This window comes from Papaver somniferum, chromosome 5 (genome assembly GCF_003573695.1).
Source record: "Papaver somniferum cultivar HN1 chromosome 5, ASM357369v1, whole genome shotgun sequence".
NCBI lineage: Eukaryota > Viridiplantae > Streptophyta > Magnoliopsida > Ranunculales > Papaveraceae > Papaver > Papaver somniferum.
Genome location: NC_039362.1, coordinates 88,243,068 through 88,266,344, shown reverse-complemented (window position 1 = coordinate 88,266,344; position 23,277 = coordinate 88,243,068). Strand labels below are relative to the sequence as shown.

General features: G+C 35.9%; 2 protein-coding genes and 1 pseudogene across 2 annotated transcripts; 1 reads left to right on the top strand and 2 right to left on the bottom strand.

Moving 5' to 3' along the window:
* Positions 1 to 8,204: 8,204 nt before the first annotated feature.
* Positions 8,205 to 12,615, bottom strand: LOC113279273 (annotated as a pseudogene).
* A 1,503-nt stretch (positions 12,616 to 14,118) lies between these two features.
* On the bottom strand, positions 14,119 to 15,684 carry LOC113279272 (peroxidase 24-like). Its single transcript, XM_026527970.1, has 3 exons — positions 15,340 to 15,684; positions 14,790 to 14,990; positions 14,119 to 14,685 (listed from the first exon to the last, which is right to left on the bottom strand). Exons 1-3 carry the CDS (start codon positions 15,682 to 15,684, stop codon positions 14,119 to 14,121), a joined length of 1,113 nt encoding a protein of 370 aa, XP_026383755.1.
* Positions 15,685 to 21,552: 5,868 nt separating this feature from the next.
* Positions 21,553 to 22,009, top strand: LOC113277618. The gene has a single exon (XM_026526661.1). It carries the CDS (start codon positions 21,654 to 21,656, stop codon positions 21,885 to 21,887), a length of 234 nt encoding a protein of 77 aa, XP_026382446.1. The 5' UTR covers positions 21,553 to 21,653; the 3' UTR covers positions 21,888 to 22,009.
* The last annotated feature ends 1,268 nt before the right edge of the window (positions 22,010 to 23,277 follow it).

Sequence of the window (23,277 nt, the reverse complement as noted above, 5' to 3'; positions counted from 1 at the left end):
GGTAAAGAAAAAAAATTGCGATGTTACCAAACCCTAGTTCGGTTAGGGAAAAAATTGCATTGTTACCAAACCTTAGTTCGGTTAGGAAAAAAAATTGCGACGTTACCAAACCTTAGTTCTGTTAGGAAAAAAAATTGTGATGTTACCAAACCTTAGTTCGGTTAGGAAAAAAATATTGAGACGTTGCCAAACCTTAGTTCGGTTAGGAATTTTTTTTTGCGATGTAACCGAACTTTCCTTTGAAAGCAAAAAACTCCATTAAAACTAAGTTCGGCTACCTGCGCTTTCATGAACATTAGCCGAACTATTGTATGCGGAAAAAGTTCGGTTAGGAAATTTAAAGTTCGGTTAGGGAATCAAAAGTTCGGCTAGGAAATATTTTTTTTTCCGAAACATCCGAAGTATTCTTCATGTTCTTCATTTCCAGCAAGTTCGGCTAGTTCGACAAAGTTTTTCCACAAAATTCCTAAACAAACTTAATATTGTAACTTCCATTTTCAACCTATTTTGATGACTACTACTCAAAATTTTCAATCAAAAACGAACTAGAAGTAATGGGTTTGTGGGAAAATACTTATGGACGAGTTTGTTTACAAAAGATTGATAGTCGACGATAAAAATTCAATGAATGACGGTGATGAAAAATTTGATGATTTTGATTAGATTTGTATATGATCGGGTTTAGAACTTTAGATGATCATAAATTGATGAAGAAGAGAAGAAGAAAAATTGTAGAATAAAAGAAGAAGAAGTGGTAGAGTTATAAGTTAAAGGGTAAACTAGTCATATCCACCTTTTAAGACACCCCTTATAACTATATGGCAGATAGCCTAATCAAATCATATTCCCAAAAAAAAAAAAAATAGTGGTGCCCAAAAAATCGTTCTATTTTTATTGGTAGCGAGAGAGGCCATGTAGCTACACGAATTTGCAAAAAATGAAAAGAAATCTAACCAACCTTCGGGTCCTTCCCAAAATTTGTAATCTTAAGTCCTTCAAATGTCAGCACTCAACACTATTAGCCCGGTGCAGCTGTGTTGTATTTGGGACTAGAACTTCACCCGTGCCGTAACGGCACGGCCTCCATAGTAAGTAAAAAAATTATGTCAATTTTAATTTTTGACATTTTTTTTGTTGGCTCTATATAAAATGACAATTATTTTTCATGTTTTTTAATTGTTATGTTTTCTTTTTGAGAATTGCTGGGTTGACGTAAATATTTTTCTCGAAAAATTCACCGGGCGAAACATGTAGTGAGACCAACTGAAAACCTTTACTATCCCCATCATCGCTGGGTTTTCCAGGAGTTGTTTTTCGGAATAGTTTCTTTTATATTAATAACCATCTTATTTTCACATTAAGAAAATCAACCACAACTTCCATAATAAATGTTACTTATGTCTTAACGACATAGAATAAACATTTATTGCCACTAACACGCTGAGCACATGCACTACCATCACCGGAACCACTCATCACCACTACCTTTTCCACCACCAACAATATCGTCACCGGCTCCATGCACCACCACTCACAAAGACCATCCGATCATCCGTAATGATTATTAACAAATTAATTATTTATTTAATGAAAATATATTTCGATTATAATGAGAGATTATTAAAATATCTATTATGTGAAATTAATGATACAATAATGATATAAACAACCAAAACCATTGATATATCTTTTCCCTAAACAAATCTCAGCCGCTCTTTATCTTGCCTAACTTGTCCAAATACAAAATTTAGATTAATAGAAAAAAAAATATAATTTTACAGTTTTGTTGGTATGGATGCAGAATAAAACATTATTTAGAGTTTACATGTAAATAATTTTTTAGATGTCAAAAATGGTTGGGGCCCAGCTTATCGCTCGACTACCAATCAACTCAGTGTAAACGTTTGTTCTTTTGTTTTCTGATAACGCCTTCTAAGGCATCTTTTTATGAAAAATAATTTTTTCAATTATAACCGCGCTTTATATTGGTTTGGTATCTAACTTTCAGAATGAGCTTGGTTTCCTTATAGTCCTTAACCGTTCATTTTCTTTCCTGTCCCGACCCGACAAATATCTGGCCCATAATATTTATTTTAACTTAAAAAAATTAAAAAAATAAATTTAAGAACTAACATCAAACAAAAAAATAACCAAGAGTAATTAAGTAATTTATCTACCTTAGGACACCATTTCTCATCCCACCACCACTACTTCTTTCAGCACCACCACCATTAACATCATCACTCAACCATTCTCACGTCCAACACCCACCACAATTATCTGCACTGCTGATCCACCACCCCGCCCTCCATCACAACCAATACTAGTACAACCGTTACCATGGTGGGAGGGCCGACCGAAAAACTTGATGACACGACACGACTGTGTGATGGATCCTTCACTGTATTTTATGACCCGTTCCTTTTTTTTTCATTTTCCACAAATTAACGGCATTTCAGAGTCGCCGTCATTTTAAACGGTCATACTGACGGTGTTGTTATCTGGTCAGCTCACTTGAATCGCTGAGTTAACTCGCCGATTTAGAAATCCGGTCTAGATCCCCTGTTATTGGCTGTTCCCGGACATAATTACAGGCCATTTACTTCTGCTCCTTCACTGCAATCCTAGCATACATCTATACGTTCATTCTATTGCTTCATCTGCTCCAATTCAATCATTAGCAGCACCTTGGGGTTCTTTATTGCAATCACCAGCTTCTCCTAGACAACCAGTATCAATCACTGCATATTCCAGCTCACAGCTTCATCCATTTACTCATCTGCAATCAACTCTACCACTGCATCTCAACACACATAACTCCTTGACCTAGCCATCTGTAATACCTTTCCTCTCTTCCCTCCTGCAACTTCTAAGCATCACAATCTTCATGATTTCCTTAGCCACCAACTGCTTCACAGCTCCAATTGCAGCTGCAGCCATGCCACTCTTTTTTCCATTGTGATCTCAGTACCAAATCAAGCCCATCTGCTCAACACAAACAAACTCATTCCCATCTTAAAATCACTGGAACCCATTTGTTGTTCATCTGCAGCTCTACAACCAACTCAGCACAAAAATCTTTCGAAAACCTTGAAAATCATCATCACAAATCCACCAGATTTAACCAGTCACTACCACCACCTTCATTACCAAATTCAGAACTAATTCAACCCCACTCTACAAGAACTCTGTCAAGACCCTTCTTCTCAAATCTCAACCCCTTGAAATTCATCCCAATCACCAGCTCAAACTCTCAATTTCTGTTTCCATATTTGCTTCAATTCCTTCTTCCATCCGCATCTCAGACTCATGTCACAGCACCAACAGTTCAATTGGTCAGTTCATCTCAGCTCACAGTCAACAAACACACACAGCTCTCCAACCATGATTCTTGTTTTGACAGACCACTGCAACACCATCCCATTCTCTGCTGCAGCTATTCGAAACTCTGCTTAAACTGATATCTCCTACATGATGTCTGCTGTGAGACCCTAATTTCATCTCAACTTCGGCCACAAAATCAGTCCACCTTGAACTTGAACTTTCAGGAAACTCAAATCCAAATGAACCCATCTGAAATCTAACCAATCAACAACAAACGCTTGTAATTCTCGATTTAAACTGATATCTTCTTGATCTGGTTCTCAATCAAATCTCATGACAAAAAATTCACAGCCAAATCATTTCCGCTCCCTTTGTTGCCAAATCATCTTTTGAGACAACCACAATCGATCTTTGGCCAGCAATAACATCTCATTTTCTCGGCTCAAATCTTTTGCGGCCATGTGGAGGATGCCTCGAACACAATAATAGCAGACACCCTAATTCCAAATCTTCACTATAATTATGAAATTCGCCTATCAATTCATCTACATAGTTCTCACGTCCGAAAACCCTAGTACTAATTCTACAAAATAATCACTAATTTCACATACATTCAAGAAACAATAAGAAACCCTAATTTCAATTACCTGATTTATCCTTTCCCGTAGCTTGAATCGATTCCTTCAATCAATACCACTACCAACAATCATTACATGATCCTTTTCTCTCAATTTTCATCATCGAACCACGAAGGAGAAGAAACAACGAATTTCTCTGTTGGAGTTTGGTGACTACGAAGAAAAAACAACGAAGGAGAAGGTAGTAGAAGGAGGAAAAAAAAAGAAAGAAAAAAGAATGAGGTTGACGGGAGTCGAACCCGCAACCTTTAGGTCACTTTACCTATGGTTTTACTAAACTACCCCTAAAAAATTAAACCAGTTCCAACCTCCGTGTCCTTTTTTTCTGCCCACGAAAATTACTTGATTACCCTTATTTTGTGTTGTATTTACAGTAGTTTTAATGAGAAATGAAAACATGGAGGGGCTCTTTAGTCCTTTCATTGTTGATTGAAAATAGTTTGGGACACCAAAATCCAATCTTTGTTGTCAATTGATGATCACTTAGGCCGTGTTTGGGAGCTTTGACTACATAAAGCTTAGCTAGGGAATTTTTTTCTCTAACTTGAGCAGGATTATCTCAAGATGTATTAATAAAGATGATGTTTGTTATTCCGTTATATCCATCACGGGTTTATCATGTATTATGTTTGTCTCTCCATATTTTAAATATGTATTTTTATAAAATAATTATGTATTATGGATAAAATTGTCGGAGAAAAAAATAAAAAAAAAACAATAAAGTTAAAAAAATTGAAAATATTTTGATTAATTAAAATAACTACCTTTATAACCGTCTAACCCAGGCAAGGATATTGGTATCCTGGCTATTTTGGAGAATAGCATAACCTTGCTTTTTTAGCTTCCTAAAATCAAGGAAGATTTAGTTGTTCATATCCTAGACTAGAATTAGAACAAGACAAACATAATTTAAATGTATTTTCTTCATAACCCAACCTAGAATAGGCATTTCCAAGGAGCCAAACACGACTAGGATTTACAAAAAAGTGGTCATATAAAGGTCATCCCTCGCTTCGCTCGATCGGCCCAATTAATGTCCACTGATTCAATATAATATAAATTTATCATGTACTATATTAACGAAAGTATTATTTTAAATTTTAAAAAAGAAAAAAAATTAAAAACTAATATCAAATAAAGAAATAAATTTAGGTAACTTAGTAGTTTATCTACCTTATGACACATTTATCATCCCACTACCACTACTTCTCCAGCATCACCACCATTAACGTCATCACTCCACCATTCTCACATCCAACACCCACCGTTATTATCCCCACCGCTGATCAACCACCCCCTCCCACCATCACAACCAATATCAATGTACACTGATTCAATATAATATAAATTTATTATATACTGTATTAACGAAAGTATTATTTTAAAAAAAAATTATAAAAAGAAGTAACATCAAATAAAAAAATAAACCAAGAGTAACTAAGTAATTATCTACCTTAGGACACCTTTCTCATCCTACTACCACTACTTCTTCCACCACCACCACCACCATTAACGTCATCGCTCCACCATTCTCACCGACATCCACCACCATTATCCCCGCAGTTGATCTGCCACCCCTACCCACCATCACAACCACCATTAATGTCTACTGATTTAATATAACATAAATTTATTATGTACTATATTAATGAAAGCATATTTATTTGATTAATTAAACAAACATTTATTGTGAAATACTAATAGAATATTTATTATTGAAATTTAATTAAACTGATCATTTTACAGCCGTAGATTTAACTTTTCCTACCACTACTTCTTCCAGTACCACCACCATTAATGTCATCACTCCACCATTCTCACATCCGACACCCACTGCCATTATCCCCATCGGTGATCCACCGCCCCCGCCCACCATCACAACCAATATTAATGTCCACTGATTCAATATAAAATAAATTTATTATGTATTGTGTTAACGAAAGTATTATTTTAAATTTTTTAAAAAAAGTAATATCAAATAAAATAATTAAACAAGGGTAACTAAGTAATTTATATACCTTAGTACATCTTTCTCATCCCACTATTACTACTTCTTCCACCACCATTAACGTCATTACTCCACCATTCTCACCAACACCCACCACCATTATCCCCACCGTTGATCCACCACCCCCACCCACCATCACAACCACCATTAATGTTTACTGATTTAATATAAAATAAATTGATTATGTATTGTATTATACTAATAGAACATTTACGATTGATATTTAATTAAACTCATCATTTTACAGCCATAGATTTAGCTCTCTCTAGGAGAAATCTGGACCACTCTTTAGCTGGTCAAAGTTGTCCAAACTATGCTTTATAAGGGAGATGGTAAAAACATAAACTATTGCAACCCTCTGGTCTCCACGGTTATACTATTCTACAAAAACTCGGAGTCATAAAACTATGTCTATTTTCTAGACTAATGCAAATCTAAGCAGGAAAATTCTACGGAGTAGTAGTTTTTATCTCTTTCCTACCATGCAGTTGTAAATTTGGCGAGCAAATTGGAGAATATCTGAGCAGGCCTGAATGTTGAGTGTAAAATTTACACATGGATATATTTTCTTATCAATTTTAATAGTAAAGGTTCATTCAACATAAAGTCAAGGTAGCATGGAGGATGATTACTTCTCCAGAAGAACCATGGGCTGTCATTTTAAGAGAGAAATATTTTGCAAACTTTAATCCATTAACTGATTTTGTTGATAAGCATGGATCTTGGATATGGAATGGCATTTGTACAGGTTTGAGCATTATTAAAAAAATTTATGTATGGGAGATTGGTGATGGCTATTCTGTGCATATCTGGAAGGATAATTGGATCCCAAAGATGCACAAGCCCCCACCATCTCATTTATACTCTTCTGATATTACTTTTGTTAGTCAGTTGATTAATCATGATACAAAAACTTGGAATTTGGATATGTTAAATGCTCATTTTGATGTGAATATTGTTACTGAAATCACTAGAATAAGAATTCTCTTCTCAGGAAATGACAAGTTGATATGGGAACCATCTAATAATGGCAAACTTACCATTAAATCTGCTTACAGGGCTATTCTTGGTGATAGGCTTTCCTATAAACCTACTAAAAATAATTTAGCTATCAACTGGAAACTGTTTTGGAAGCATAAGTTACCTCCTAGAATCCAACATTTCATCTGAAAACTCATGCATAATTGTTTGCCTACTAAATCTGGGTTATCTAGATTCTCTAGACATCAGGACAATCATTGTTCCCTTTGTGATGCAGCTAATGAATCTCCTCATCATCTGTTTTATGAATGCCCTGTTGCTCAAATTGTTTGGAATACTGTCAGTCTGGGTTTCACATCGCTGACTCACAACAGTGATATATCCCAGTGGTTATGTAATCATTTTCTGATTAGCAATATATCTGTGCAATTTGATTTTAAATTATATGGTTTGGCTTGCTTTACTGTTTGGTTAATTTGGAAAGCAATGTGCGCTAAATTTTTTGAAAACAATTCTGTGAATGTAAGAGAAGTATCTAATGCTATTCAAATGCAGCTAGATGAGTGCAACAGAACCCAGTTTATACTTACTGCGCAGAATATTAGAACCAGTAGCATTATTCATACTTGGACAAACCCTGAACCTGGTGTCTGTAAAATTAATTTTGATGCATCTTACATTAACAGAAATGCTCCAGCAGGGTTGGGACTAATTTGTAGGGGTTTTGCAGGTAACAGCAATGGACTGCGAGGAGATACTTGCACAGTCATAGACCCAGAACAAGCGGAAGCGCAAGCTTTACTAGAAACAGTAATTTGGGCAAAGAGGAATGGGTGGCGAAGAATTGAGTTAGAGGGAGACTGCACAAATGTTATTGCGGCGCTTAATGTAAACGTGGGAGCTGTTAAATGGACGTCTTATAATATTATAAATGATGTTCGTAGCGTTTTAGAGTCAGTTGAGTCTTGGAGTTGCAAGTATGCACACAGAGATGCAAATCACTTGGCAGATGCTCTAGCCAAATTTGCAAGAACTCAATCTTTATGTTTTAATTGGTTTAATAATGGTCATGAATGGACTCAAATCCTCATTCACCAAGATAAACTCAGTATGTAACTTTTTTAAGATTCAAATGAATCTCCTTTCCTATTAAAAAAAACATAAAGTCAAGGTATCTATTTGCCAAGTTTGACTCTGTACAACTGGTCAACAGTTCTATTTACCAGCACACAGTTTAACATTAGCAAACTGACTTATAACATTTTACATTCCAGAACTGTAAAAGTGAACGGTATGCATGGTGAACATAGTCCAATACCAAGATACTGATTTTTAACTTGTTGTACTTCAACAATAACCTCATTCATGCTGCTTCTATCTGAAGGTAACTCGGAAGAACATTTGACTCTGATCTGAATTATAGAAGCTAGGATTTGTCTCATTTTGTCTCTTGGTAAGTGTATTCTTTTGATTCCTGGCATATTGTAATTGATCATTACATCATCATCGTGATATTTTTCTTCTACATCTAAAAATAAGTGTGAATCGATACTCTCCTCGACATATGCTCTGGCGATGCGTACATCTTACAAAAGTTATGAATGTTTAAGCCATCCTTAAACGTGTCATCAGTTGGTCTATTTCCTGTAAACATCTCTAATATAAGTACCCCGTAATTGTACACATCGCCTTGTGTGGACACTTCGCCGCCCATTCTGTATTCTGCTCAACAAAAACAAAGATTTGACGTCAAGAACAAAATGAAATGGCATGTATATAACATTAATAATCACATTTTTCTTACCAGGAGAAACATAACCTATGGAGCCCTTTATTGCAACTGAACTCGCGTCTTGTTCATTCGACATCTTGGAAGAACTTGAAGGAATTGAAATGAACTTAGCCAGGCCAAAATCTCCCACATGGGCAACCAGATCATCATCAAGAAGGACATTGCTTGGTTTTGGATAACAATGAACAATAGGAGATTGACATTCATGGTGAAGATAATTTAGTGCAGCAGCAGCATCAACTGCGATGCACAGTCTTCTCTCAAGGTTCAAATTACTAAGCTGTAGTTGACCTTCCTTATTTACTCCCTCTGTTCCTTTTTAATATTCTGGTTTTGTTTTTAGAGAAAATTAAGGAAATTAAGAGACCTAATCATTAAAAGTGGTCCTCATGATACTTGTCAATAAAAGAAGTAAAGTGAAATGGTCCCCAGAACACTTTTCAGCAAAAGAAATAAAGTGAAATGGTCTACATGATACTTGTCATCAAAAGAAGTTAAGAGAAAAGTGGTCCCAGAAAATTAAAGTAACATTTGATTTTCCCAATTAGGAAACCAACCTATTTTTTTTGAAACATTTATTTATAGAAACCAGCCTATTAAAAAGGAACGGAGGGAGTATGTTATTTGCAGTCGGGTGCAACCAATTTTCTAGACTTCCATTAGCCATGAACTCAAAGACTAGAGCTTTGAATTCATTACCTTGAAAATCAGTACTGGAGCAACAAGTAACGATCTTGAGTAGATTTCTATGTCGGACATTCCGCAGGGCATCACATTCATCCATGAAACTCTTGGTTGCACCTTCTTGTTGATGGTATAGAACCTTAACTGCAACAGGATTTGATTCATCTTGCGAAGTATTCCCTTATATACAGAGCCAAAACTTCCCACGCCAACCAAGTTGGTAGAATCATTAAATCCATTGGTAGCTTTAAAGAGCTCATTGTAAGAAACTCCCATGTACATATTGGCCACCTCTAAAGTTGTCGAATTTAGGTGTCTTGTCTTTGCCTTCTTTCTCCGGTAAAGAGCGAGAATAAACACAACGAAAGCTAGAAATAACACCACAACAACTATGATGATAATTATCACTTGGATAGGCATTGCTTTCCTCTGTTGTCGTTTTGATGAACCCGAGCAATTCGGCAGTAATAACACAGGAATTCCTGATGTCTACATTGCTTACGGTTTAATCGATTGATTTATATAAGAAAGATTAACAAATACAGACACAGGACACGAGTTTATAGACTCTCTCTTGACTCGATTTCTCTCTTGCACTCACACGTGCTTATGGCACACTTTAGTAACACCTAACACACACACAACTCACACACACTCTACACAGTATATGCTATCACCCTCCCTCAAGCTCAAGATGGGTTGAAGAAAACAGCTTGAGATTGCACCTAACACACACACAACTCTCACACACTCTACAAAGTATATGCAAACCAGCACACACATAGATACACAGTTGAACAGTAGGAGAAATATCTATGAGAAGTGGTGTGGAATGTCTAGTTGGAGTAGGCAATATGAAGCACATCTCTGACAAGGTCCAAAGCAGCATACAGCATGAAATAATAGCTCCAAAAATAGGGTGCAGTTGATGTAGAATGGACATAAAGTATGCAGACAGCAGCAATAGTAGGTGGTGATGCAGACAGCAACAGATTGTAAAAGAAGATACACTCACAGTAGTAGGCAGGCATTATATCTCCATACTGGAACACCCCAGCCATGAGTAATCAGTACCATGAGTTGTTGCAGGTGTAGAAGAAGTATTTGCAGTTGATATATGAGGAGCACGCAAGAGAGAAATGTTGTGATAGGCCTGTACAAGACAATTAGTACCACTGACAGCATAACCATTGAACCAATTTGCAAAAGTACCAACTCCAACATAACAAGAAATTGCAGGAACAGTTGGTCACATAACTTGATTAGCAATAAAACCCAATCCCTGGAAATAACTGCAGTTGGTGTAGCTGGAGAAACATATATAGAAGTAAAGCACAAGATCTTAACCACAATAAGAGGACTCTCCACTATTGAGCTTAGCACCAGTTTGGCATCAGCAGCATAAACTCAGTATGTAGAAGCACACTAAAAGAACACACAAGCTCGAGAGGAACCAAAGAAGAATATAAAATTTCAGCACTTGTAACTCAGTACCTCACCAGTCCATACCGACTACATCTCTTGAAAAACAAGCCAGGACTGTGTGCTAGTGAAAGGAGAGTAGTTGAACTTATACGCCAAGCTAACCTTGATGAATCTTATGGCACAGCTGATGTTAAAGAAGTAAGAGACCAGCACTAGAGCATTTCCATTCATTGGACCAAATAGCCATGTTGAAAATCTTTTCTAAAGTACCAGACATAACAACATTCTAACATAATAGGCAGTTGAGGTGTAGCAGCACCAGAAAAATATGCAATAAAGCTTGTACCCATGAAGAATCATAAGGATCATTAGGAGGTGCAGGTGGCAAATCAGAAACATGAAGTTTAAGACCAATCTTTCCACAAATACTGAACTGATAGTCTAACCGATATAGAGTTAAGAGAAAAAAAAAAGAAAAAAGTACCAACCAGCTACGATTACCAACATCAGTAAGCACTAAGAGCACTATTTAATCATTCCATTATTGCAGAGATTCAATAATTCAACCCTTTTATTGCCACCATTGAAGATAAACTTCAATTATATTATTAGAAAACATCAAACTGAATAACTGAATTGAATCCTTATGCAGGTATTGCAGCAGTAAACCATGAAACATTTATTAAACATTTAGTGCATCACCATTGAAGATGAACTTCAACTGTATTATTCAATGAGCATGAAAAATAGAAGGAAAACAGGTTGCACATTGAACACATATGCAAGCTGAACACTAGGTTGCATACTAAGTGTACACAAACTCATCAAAGAGAACTTCAATTTGTATACCAGTACCGCACCAATTCCGATTCCGAAACAGCATCCTCAGTTCCATCATTACACACACAAGATTCTTCAACACCGTAGTGAGGACCATACCAAGCAACAATGAGGTTGTCAAACTCAATGTCCTACTGAATTTAAGGAGAAATTCTCTCCACTACCCGGTGGAACAAAATTAAGCTTCTTCCTAACTAACTATAGTAGCAGAAATAGGCATGCTCAGACCAACTAGATTCAGGAATCAGTATTAGCAGATCTTGATAACAAAACTAGGTCAAAATCAACCAAGTTATGATGAAAACAGAATTTGAAGATGAAATCGAATTTTGTTGAGGCAGTGATGTAGAAATTGAACACAAGAAATCAAATCTGAAGTAATCAAAAGATAGAATTAGAGATTACCAGCATAGATTCGATTTAAACAGTTGAGGTAGAACAATCAAGTTCCAACGAAAAACACAATTGAAATCCTAAATCGCCAAGAGATCAAGTGATTTAAACCAAATTCCAGATCTAAGAATCTTGCTTAATTCTGTTTGAAGACGTAGCAGGTATCAAAACGAAACCCTAATTTCTACCGAAAACCTCCAATAACAAACTTCATAGCAGGAACTCCATGATTCTTCAGAAACAAAATCAGTAGCAGCAGAAGATGAGATTAATGGTGGTGGTGGTGATGAAATTGCAGGAATCGCCAAGGATCGACGTTGTTAAGCTTCCCCCTCGATGATACCATAGTAACACAGGAATTCCTGATGTCTACATTGCTTACGGTTTAATCAATTGATTGATATAAGAAAGATTAACAAATACAGACACAGAAAATGAGTTTATAGACTCTCTCTTGACTCGATTTCTCTCTTGCACTCACACGTGCTTATGGCACACTTTAGTAACACCTAACACACACACCTCACACACACTCTACACAGTATATGCTATCAGGCAGCTTTAAGTCAGGTATGCCACCACAAAGCTTATTATTCCCTTCAATGGAAAATGCACTTGTCTTCTTAAAGACTCCGCTTTTCGGTACCTCTCCCTCCAGATTATTATACGATAGATCCAATACGCTGAGTGTTAGACTTTCAAAGCCGCTTGGTATTGCACCAGACAAGTTATTGCTGGAAAGATTTAATCTTTCAAGACCTCTTAAGAAACTCATAGCTGGAGGAATATTTCCCTGGAAGAAGTTACCGTCCAATCTTAGATCTGTTAAGCTTAAACATTCTCCTATAGTACTTGGGATTTTACCGGATAGTTTGTTATTATGCAGGTACAATATCTCAAGGTTTTTCAAGTTGCCAATTTCCACCGGAAGTGAACCAGTGAGAAGGTTGTCAGATAAGCTGAGACCTCTTGATAGTGAGCCAAGTTCTAAAACTTGTTTTGGTATGCCACCACTTAGTCTATTGTTCCCCAAGGCCAAGCTATTCAAGGATTTACAATATCCAAGACTTGCAGGTATTAAACCTGTCGAGTTATTGTATGGTAAAGTGAGTTCGATCAGTCCCGTTAGGTTCCTAAAAGAGGAAGGAATTGAACCAAAGAATTGATTCTGACAAAAATCTAGTATTATCAAGTTCTGAAGTTTCCCAATGCCTTGAGGAATACTACCTGTGAACAGATTATCTTCAAAAATGAGTGCTGTTAGGCCAACAAGATTCTGTAGGAACACTTCCGTATATCGGATTCTTTCCGAGAAATAGTTGTTCAAGTTTGTTAGTGAGATTGGCTATAGAGTTTGGTAACACGCCCCCGAAATTATTCGGGTCGATGATCAGAAACTTCAAATGGGTACAATTGACTAGAGAATGGAGAAAGGTTAAATCGTCAGGTTGCGCACTTCCAAGTCTATTTTCTGCTAAATTCAAAGCTACAAGACTTCTCAAGTCACCAAAACGTTAAGTTTAGACAAATTGGATATTGAACTAGGAATGCTTCCAGTGAAGTTGTTTTCAGCATTTGAAAAGTGTTTTAGATTTGGAAGTGCGAAAGGAATACTCCCATGGAGCTGATTAAACATCACCGAAAAGGTTTCGAGTGATGAGATATTGTAGAGCGAAGAAGGGATCATACCTGACAGCAGACCCAAAACTTTTAAGCTCGTCAGTTGGCTAAGAGTACTTGGAATTCTTCCATCAAGATTGTTATAACCAAGATCAAGAATAGTAAGAGATACCCAATGAAGTTGAAATCTCTCCGGTTAGATTATTATCTCTAAGACCAAGCGTTATGAGATTTCAACAAGATGCATCATGTTTTTTTGAAACTGAATACTTGGTAGGTTCTAGAGAGACTTACAATTCTATCCGTAAACAAAGAGTTAACAAAAGCAACATAAATAAAATTTTAAATATCTGCAAATTAGGACATAACAATTTTTGGCCTCAGTTCATGAGTAGCATCGTGATCACCTTTACTTAATTAACAAATCGGCAGTCTCTCCTAATCTCTCCTTCATTTTTTCGAGTAAGTACACCCGTGCCTCCCAGTTTGACCATTGATGTTGCGAAAGCAGCAAAGAATTTGTTATTATCCTCAAACTCTTTCACCAAGGAAGCTGCAAAACTATTTGTAAGAAGTGTCGCATCAGATTCAAATATTCCCTTCTTTTGATTGACAATCTTAAAGTAATTGCCATCGAAGAATTTCGAACTACCAGGATCCATTTCTAACTCTGTTTCAAAGCTTTGTCTGCATTTAGATCTCAAAGTCTCTGCATAAGATTTTTCGATAGATGGATCGGTATCTCCTCTGCCGGTAAAATTGAAGAGCCTCGTGGAAATCATACCACATTGTGTGATTCCAAGTGTATGTGCACCTGACAGAGCAACAAGATCTCTAATATCGAGACCTTTATCGTCAAAGGCGTCCTGAAGAAGTTTGAAGTTTGAAGAGGGAGAAGGCAAGTTTTTGAATGCTTCAGATGCAAGAGAAGTCCTTCCATCTCTTCTTCCTAATGGTACTTCCCACATCCGTTTTTGGAACTGCATTCAACCAAACACATGCACAACATTTCCCAATTAGCAAACCCAATTAAGGTTAAGCAAAGTAATGAATTGTCTTCTTCAGTTTAGGGGGATTTACGTACTTGAAACGAAACAGCGTCACGGGTAGCCAACGCAATGATATCAGCGCAAGACACAGTTTCACGACATTCTTTTTCTAGCCGTGTTTTGATTTCATCTATAAGTTCGTATCCAGATACAGATAGATTAGGTCCTGCTTCTTTCTCAACTTGAGGACTAGCCTTGTTTGTTGATGGATCCAGTAATATTGATGCATCACATCCCTGCATATATAGTCAACAAAAAATTGGAACAGATTAGACAAACATTAGTTTCAGTGCTGAACGAGAAACTTTAAAAATATTGTCGGAATTTGGCTGTGATTTCAGCTGGCCGACTAGATGACTGATAGATAGATGATAGATGACGGACAAATCCACAATCAAACCCTTTTATTTTTATTTTCGGAATAACTCATCCGGGCATACCTTTTATTTTTATTTTATATGGAAAAGACGAAAAGTATTGGCAAAATGGGAAAATGTGGTTTGACTTTGGATTTTAGTATAAAATGTAAATAATTTTTAGCTAAATAATATGGTGGCAAGGTGGAGAGAGATAAATAAAGCATACCGTGACAAAGCAATCATGGAAATGCATCCGTAGTAGTTTAGCTCCCAAGCTAGGATTACCCGAAGCATTCTTCCATGTAATGGTCTCTACTATCTTTTCAACATCAACATGAGGGCAAATGTTCTCATAGAACTTCATCTTTAGTCCTCCAATATCTCCTTGATTTTCGCCACCAACTTCTTTGTCTCCTTCACGATCTCCACGTCCATTACCCTTCCCTGGCCGCATCCAAGATGAGAGTAACGATTCAAGATCTCCATTACAAACCTCAATATGAAAGGATCCAATGAGAACAAAAAGCGAAAGTGTGACAAGCAAAGGAGTAGTGCTTGCGATTCTCATCATTGTTGATGTTCAAATGAACTATTGAGTACTGTAGTTAATCAAGAGACTTTGTGTAATTGCAAGTGTATGAGATAAACCTAACAAACTCCCTTTTATAGGCATGCAAATTTATTCAAAACTATCAAAAAAAAAGGATTAAATAACTCCAATTAGTTATATATACATTTCTACAAGTTTATTAACTAGCAACATGCACATATATTGTCAACTCATCATCACCAACCATATCAAAGGATGATATGGTATATATATACTGAAGCATGGTCAGTTGACCGTACTATCAATTATCAATTAAGTAATAAACCATGTGTTCTTGGTTGCACTAAACCGTATATTTGACAGCCCAATAGCCAGCCCATCAACATTCATCTTGCAATGCCATCACAAAGATCACATCTCATTCAGAGATCCTAACGGTTGGATACACGAATCACCTACTCTTGTTTAGTTTTGTGAAAACTACAGGGACATCCATTCTACAGATTTCTATACCGTGAAACCCATCGGCGGAAAAGTTCACGCGCGCATCCAATTTTTGTGAGAAAATTTTTCTCAAACCCACAATTTATAAAATTTGGTTTCTTCGTATCTTTTCTTCTTCTTCTTCTTCACGGGAATTTCTTCTTCAATTATTTTTCTTTTCTTCCTCCCAACTGTGACTTACGATCAATAATATTGATAGACGGTATAATCACATGAAGATTGGAAACAATGGATGAATGAAATCGAAAGTTAGGGTTTGAGGTGATGTTATGAGATGAATCGAGATCTTGATGTTTGTTATTTCCGAAAGATGTATGAATGGGTTTTTTTTAATTAGGTATTATGATTGAGAAGATGGATCTGAGATGTGTTCTGAGATGGAGATAGGGTTTTGTAATTGTTTCAATCAAGTAGAACAGGAAGAAAAGTTAATTTGAGATTTAGAAAATACAGGGAATAATAATAAAGCTTATTTGAGCTTGGATGATGAACAACGAAGAAGAAGAAGAAGAAGAACAAGAAGAAGAAGATGCTGTTATGAGTGCATAAAATGTCATGCAGTCAAAAAATGGATGCATAACACATTAGTCGGCATCTTTGTTATTTTGGGTGAAATTGAAAATTGATGCATAATGCATCATGCAGTCGAGAAAATGGATGCATAACCTGATATGCATCCAAAATACGGCTGCATAATGCATTATGCATCAAGAAAATTGTTGCATAATCTTTTATGCATCGAGAAAATGGATGCATAACCTGATATGCATCCTTAACTATGGCTGCATAACTAATTATGCATCAATTTTTTTATGTACAGACTAAAATCAACCAAAACAATGGTTACATAACTCGTTATAGATGCATAACTTTGTTATGCAGTCGAGCAAATGGTTGCATAATTCATTATGCGTCTGCATAATGTGTTATGCATCTGTTTTGGAGGCTATATAATGAATATGTAGTCTGTTTTCGAAAATTTTCCCTAAAACGATGATCACCTCCGACTTTTTCGTGAAAAACAAAAATTTGATATTGTTGTTTTTACTCGTTGTGTAGCTCTCTTAAAAAGATTTCCAACGATATAAAATTTGTAAAATTTCAAGGCGCGGATTTTTAGATATGTTATATCCAAGTTGCGTTACCAATTATATCCCTGAAAAATTAGGCTGCACTATGTCTGAAAAAATAATATGCATAACGAGTTATGTATTGATTCTTAATAGTTTCGGATTATTTTGGGTGTCACGGTATCTAAATTAATTATCGACCTGACAATAAAAATATTATTTTTTTTTGGACCTGTGCCTAATTTTAGTAAGCAATGTAGTTCATTACTGCTATTAAACTGTTGCCAACAATAGGACCGGTCGTTGCCACCTGTTAACGGATTCGATAAGAAAATCCGGTTAAATTTACATATTATAAAAATAAATATGTAACTTGATATATCAAAAAATATCAACAGTACTGCTTCCCACGTCTCTAGCAATTTATGCATCCATTAATATTTCATTAATACAGATGTTCGGCTCCTTAATCTAATTTATTATTAAAAATAGTAATATAAAGATTTGGATATTTTCCTTTAGATAATAGCTTTGCAATAATTTGCTAAAGAGTTCTCGCAAAATGAGGAAACAGAGATGTTTTGATAGAAATGGAAACCTTGCGCAATGATTATACTTGTCAACAATTTGATATTATCAGCTACAGCTTCTCAATATTTAACTTTTTTGCTCACTGGTGACGTATTTTACAAATGATGCCCACTAAATAGTATTTACAGGAAGTGAAATTCTTAAATAACTCATTAGATTCCAAATTTACGTTAAAATCTAGGAATTAAAAACTAAAGACTTGAGTATTTTAGAAAATATAATGAGAGTAGATATGGAAAACTTATAGTCTTTCTTTTTCCTTGATATGCAGAAAAACAAGTAAGCTAAATTGGGGGCCATGAAATCTAGTTGGGGGTCATGCACTAGAGGACAAAAAAAGGTCACCCCATTCTAATTTGGGCCACCCCTTATCAAAATTTTTTCTAAATGGCTAAAAAGCCCCTACATAATTAGTAATAATCTTAATTAATTAGTGATAATCTTATTTAATTAGAGTTTAACTTTTTTTTTTCAAATTTTTTGTTTATCCGTATGTGTATGAAAAATCGATGAGATCATGGATAATTTTTTTTCCGCCCAGATCCGTATGAAAAATCGTCATGGTATTGAAGTGGTTCATTGACGACTCTAAACAGTCGTTAATGTTTAGACTGTTTCAGTGACGATTCTAAATAGTCGTTATTTTTTATAAAAGAGTCGTTATCTAACTGTTGTAAACAGTCGTTACTGTTTCAGTGACGACACTAAAGGTTCGTTAATGTTTCGACAGTTTTAGTGACGACTCTAAACGCTCATTATTTCTTATAAAAGAGTCTTAACTTTTCAAAGAGTAATTAATGGCAGAAATGTACGACATATAAAGATCAATATCCTGACGACCCTTTGGAAGGGTCGTTATTGTTTTTATTATGTATATGACGACCCTTTGGAAAGGTCGTTATTGTTTTTATTATGTATATGACGACCCTTAAAGTCGTTATTGTCTTTGAAGGGTCGTTAATTAGGGTCGTTATTTGAAGAAGGAAAAAAATTAGTCAAGGGTAAAATAGTATTTTCATAATCAGATGAATACGCCCCTGAAAATTTTGGGGTGCAAATAAAATGTCATGGCCCCCAATTAAACTAGAAAAAACAACTCAAACTTCGTCTAAACTAGACGAATGGAGTATATTATAGAAGGCTATTATTGGGGCGTCGCACTCCAATAGAGAGGTTTCACTTGGATTCTTAATGTCCAAAAAAATAGTTATGGGATATCCTAACACATATACAAAATGTTTAGATTACCCTTTAACTAAAATAAAAACTTAAAAACCGTAGAAGTGATTTTACGTCCAGATTAGGGTTAATTCCAACCGTAAAATTTTATTTGCATGTAGTTTTACGTCCAGGTTTGGATTAGTTTCCAACCGTAGAAGCTCATTTTACGTCAAGGTTTCTTTTAATTCCAACCGTAAAATCCGATTTTACGTCCAGTTTTCTTTTAATTCCAACCATAGAAGTGATTGTACGTCCAGGTTTAGTTGAACTCCAACCGTAATTTTCAATTTTACGTCTAGGTTTAGTTTTCTAAATTTTCCTTTTGTCAACCTAGCAGTAAATTTCAATTTTACGTCCAGGTTCCTTTTAATTCCAACCGTAGAAATTGATTTTACGTCCAGGTTTTGATTGATTCCAACCGTAGAAATTGGTTTTACGTCCAGGTTTGGATTGATTCCAACCGTAGAAATTAATTATTATCTAATTAAATTAAATAAAATTAAAATTAACTAAAGGGTTATTCGGTCATTACAAAATTATTTGAGATATGCGGTTTTTGATATTACTTCCGGGTGACCCATTTTTGTCCTATTAGGTGACGCCCCTCAAATGGAATGTGACGCCCCAATAATAGCCTTCATATTATATTTTTATTTTTTATTAGTTACAATTTGATATGGTAAATTATTGACATTTCTCTTCTGGATGCATTCGTAGAATGATTTCTCGTAGCATGAAGAGCATTTATATCGATCTTTACGATCATTTCAAATAGATTAATGAAGACAACTTACTCTGACATTGTGTGGGTCTGCATTTCTATGAGATGCACAGAGGCGGAGCTAGTGTAGTTCAAGGTAGTTAATTTCGGATTCCGGTTTATCTCGGTCCCGAGCGAGACACTGGTACAACGTTGTCTCGGGGAGATTCCGTTTTCAAATTTCGGTGTAATTTCGGTTCCAACTTTTATAATAAGAAGTGTTTGTTGCCAGGTTCAATTAATTCCAATCCTAGTTTGAGTCAGACTAGAAGATTGAGGGAGTATTGACCCACTTAAAAGAAACATAGTATTAGTAAATCTGGTTGTTCACCTTCCTCATCATCAACACCAAATGATAATTTTAGGTCAAGAAATTCAAACACAACAACAAGCAATAATACTAGTGAGTGAATTAATCTGTTTAATTTTTGTACTTGAGATTAATCCACTCAATTTAAAAAAAAAAATTATATATATATATATATATATATATTCCGGCCGAAATTCCGACCGAAAAACGCGTTTCCGACCGAAATTTTCGCAAAGATTTCGTCCGGCCGAAATTAACAAAATCTAATCTTCTTGGACCGAAATCCGGAATTTCGCCGAAATTTCGGCCGAGATGGCCGAAATCGACTACATAGGTGTAGTTGCACACACCCTCCCAAGCTAGCTCCCAAACCTAAAATTTCGGATATTTTATGCTCTCAAACCTATTTTTACTATTTTGCACCCCTAATAATATTTTGTTTCCCTTTGGTGAAGTTTCTAGCTCCGTCCCTGGAGATCCATGATTACTGGTCTAATCGTGATGATGGTGTACCTACACTACGAATATTTCTCTCTTTTTATGGGAGATTTAAATCTTAATAAAGAAGAAGAAAAAGACAAACTCAAATGGCAAAATCGGATTTCGAATGCCATTCCCTCAATATCATCAATTTCCTATGTGAAAATCATGTTTTGATACTTTCATTATATACAATCTTCCTATTTTTGTAATATTTGATCTATGTAATTTTATTTTTTTTCATATTTTTCATCTTTAATAAATTTACTCCTTCGAAAAATTAAATAAAAAATAACTATAGAACGACCTCCATAGTTTGCGGCAATCAACGGAAAGTCGTGTCGGATTTCGTTTGGTAAGTTGGGAACCAGTACAGAGTCGTCAGGGCTACGATGTGGTCGGGCCATATCAAAGAAGTATGTAGCCCTTCTTTTTTTATTTACACGTAATAAAAAGTTAGGTTTAATTAAATCCTATTTTTTCTCCCAAAGAGCATGAAAACCACTTTTATCCTAAAAACTAGTCCCGTCTAAATCTCCTTAAAAGCAAAAAAGATTAAAAAATTTCAAGACGTGGCACAGAAAGAAGAGGGACCGCATAATTCTTCGATGTGGCCCGACCACATCGTAGCTGCGCTGGTACAGAGTTCAAACTGGTCCGATCCAAATACCATGTTCCTAGTATCCGATTAATCCAATCTAAGTCATTAAACAATTGGCGGTTTGCCGGTTTGGAACTCCAAAATTTGAAACAAGGCAGAACAACTGACATGATTACGTGTCATTGGTTACTCATCATCTTTCGACATGTGTAAGCCATGCATTCTTATTCAGTACCACCTGTCTCAACTTAGATTCCTTAAGGAGCAATTTTCAAAAATCCCAAACGAAATTTTGGGATTTCTTTATAAAAGGGAACTGCACCTAGTGCCAACAATCACATAACCATCAGAATTCATAACTTCTCAAGCAACTTCAATTACTACAACTTTGAACTTTCTCCAATCATTTTGGTTCAGTTTTTTTCTGAAACTCTCAAGTCTTAACTATTCAATATGGCGGTTGGTGTAGGAGTACCCATCTGTGTGGAATGTGGAACTAGAAGCAATCCATGTCGATGCAGGGTGATTGGACCAACAATCGGATTCTTGGCTTTTGCAGCTGCGGCAGTGGTAGAATGGCCAATCGGAGCGGTAGTGTACATCTTTAAGCATATGAAGGGACGTCGTATCATGGGTCATCCTGCTCGTGTTGTTTATCCTAAGGTTTCTAGAGCCGTCCCTATATGATCAATGGGACTAGACTCATATCTCAGTCTTAATTGTACCTTTATCTTTGTATCTTTGTTTGTACTACAAACCCAAATGTACTACTTTTGTGACTTATCGTTATGTAACTGAGACTTATCTTATTCTGTCTTGGTCTTGTTTCAGTACCATACTACGTAATGTTATGTTAAACTCTCCTTTATTACTGTCATGTTTACTTTTTAAAAATCAAGGTGGCCACTGGTCACAAGGGTGTTTCAAACTTGTATAGGGTGACTGTTACATTTAGCAAATTTTTTTTTTTCTTTTTCTTAACATATGCATGTATTCTTGTGGGTGTGGTTTTATTTTGAGACTAGCACCGGAACACCCGAGTAAAATGTTAAAATGCTTTGACAAAACAATTACCGACATCTTTCCAGTTGAACATAATTACTAAGTTCTACTGTGCAAAGTATCTCAAATTTCCGGTTAGACCAAAGTGCACAAATTGTATAGTGTGCCTCGATTGTATAGCCGTTGGTGATAAACCCACCGTCCACCGACAACTTAAGGTTGTGTTTGGTGTTATGGAATTAGCCCATGAGAAATTTCTTGGATGTGAAAGAGATTCCTTGGGAAGGATTGCCTGAAGTTATGGAACCTATACGGAAATGCTAAAGAAATCGAGAGAGATAAACCCGATTTATCTCCCGCGACTCACATAATGGTGGAACCCGTCACATAAAATGTGGCCCCTTGTTAGCTCCAGTGGGTGGCAGGTCCCACAGTTCTGTGAAATGCGCGAGATAAATCAGGATTTATCATCTCCCAGTTTTTGATAGGTGGAGGTAAGACCATCCAACTCGTGGACTTTTTTGTTTTTTTTTGGATTATTAAATTCAAGGCTTGTGTCGCCTTTTTCAGGACTTGTTTTTCATCTTTCTCCTAAAATTAGATTAAGAGATGTGTTACACTAGTGTAAGGATATGCAGATTAGGAAAGAACAGTAAACCTATTATGAGAGAGAGAATCAATAGTCTTCATAGATAATGGTAAGACGGTACTTATACTGTCAGAGAATAAAAGACACAGAAAATGGTAAGACGGTACTTATACTGTCAGAGAATAAAAGACACAGATAATGGTAAGACGGTCTTTATACCGTCAGAGAATAAAAGACAGTTACTTGACTAAGTCAAGTCAAGTCAAAGATTGTTCTAATACACCCCGACGAACAGATGCAGGCAGTCATTAAGCAGAGAAAGTCAAGAAAAAAACACCATCGCAAACTAAACAGAACTGACTGCCGAAGTTCGAAAGAAAGTCTAACACGCACAAAATAAAAGAAAAGACAAGTCCTTAAGTAAAGGAGATGGACACATCAGTCCCCAGCAGCTGATGAAAAAGCTAGAAGAAAATAGGAGAACAC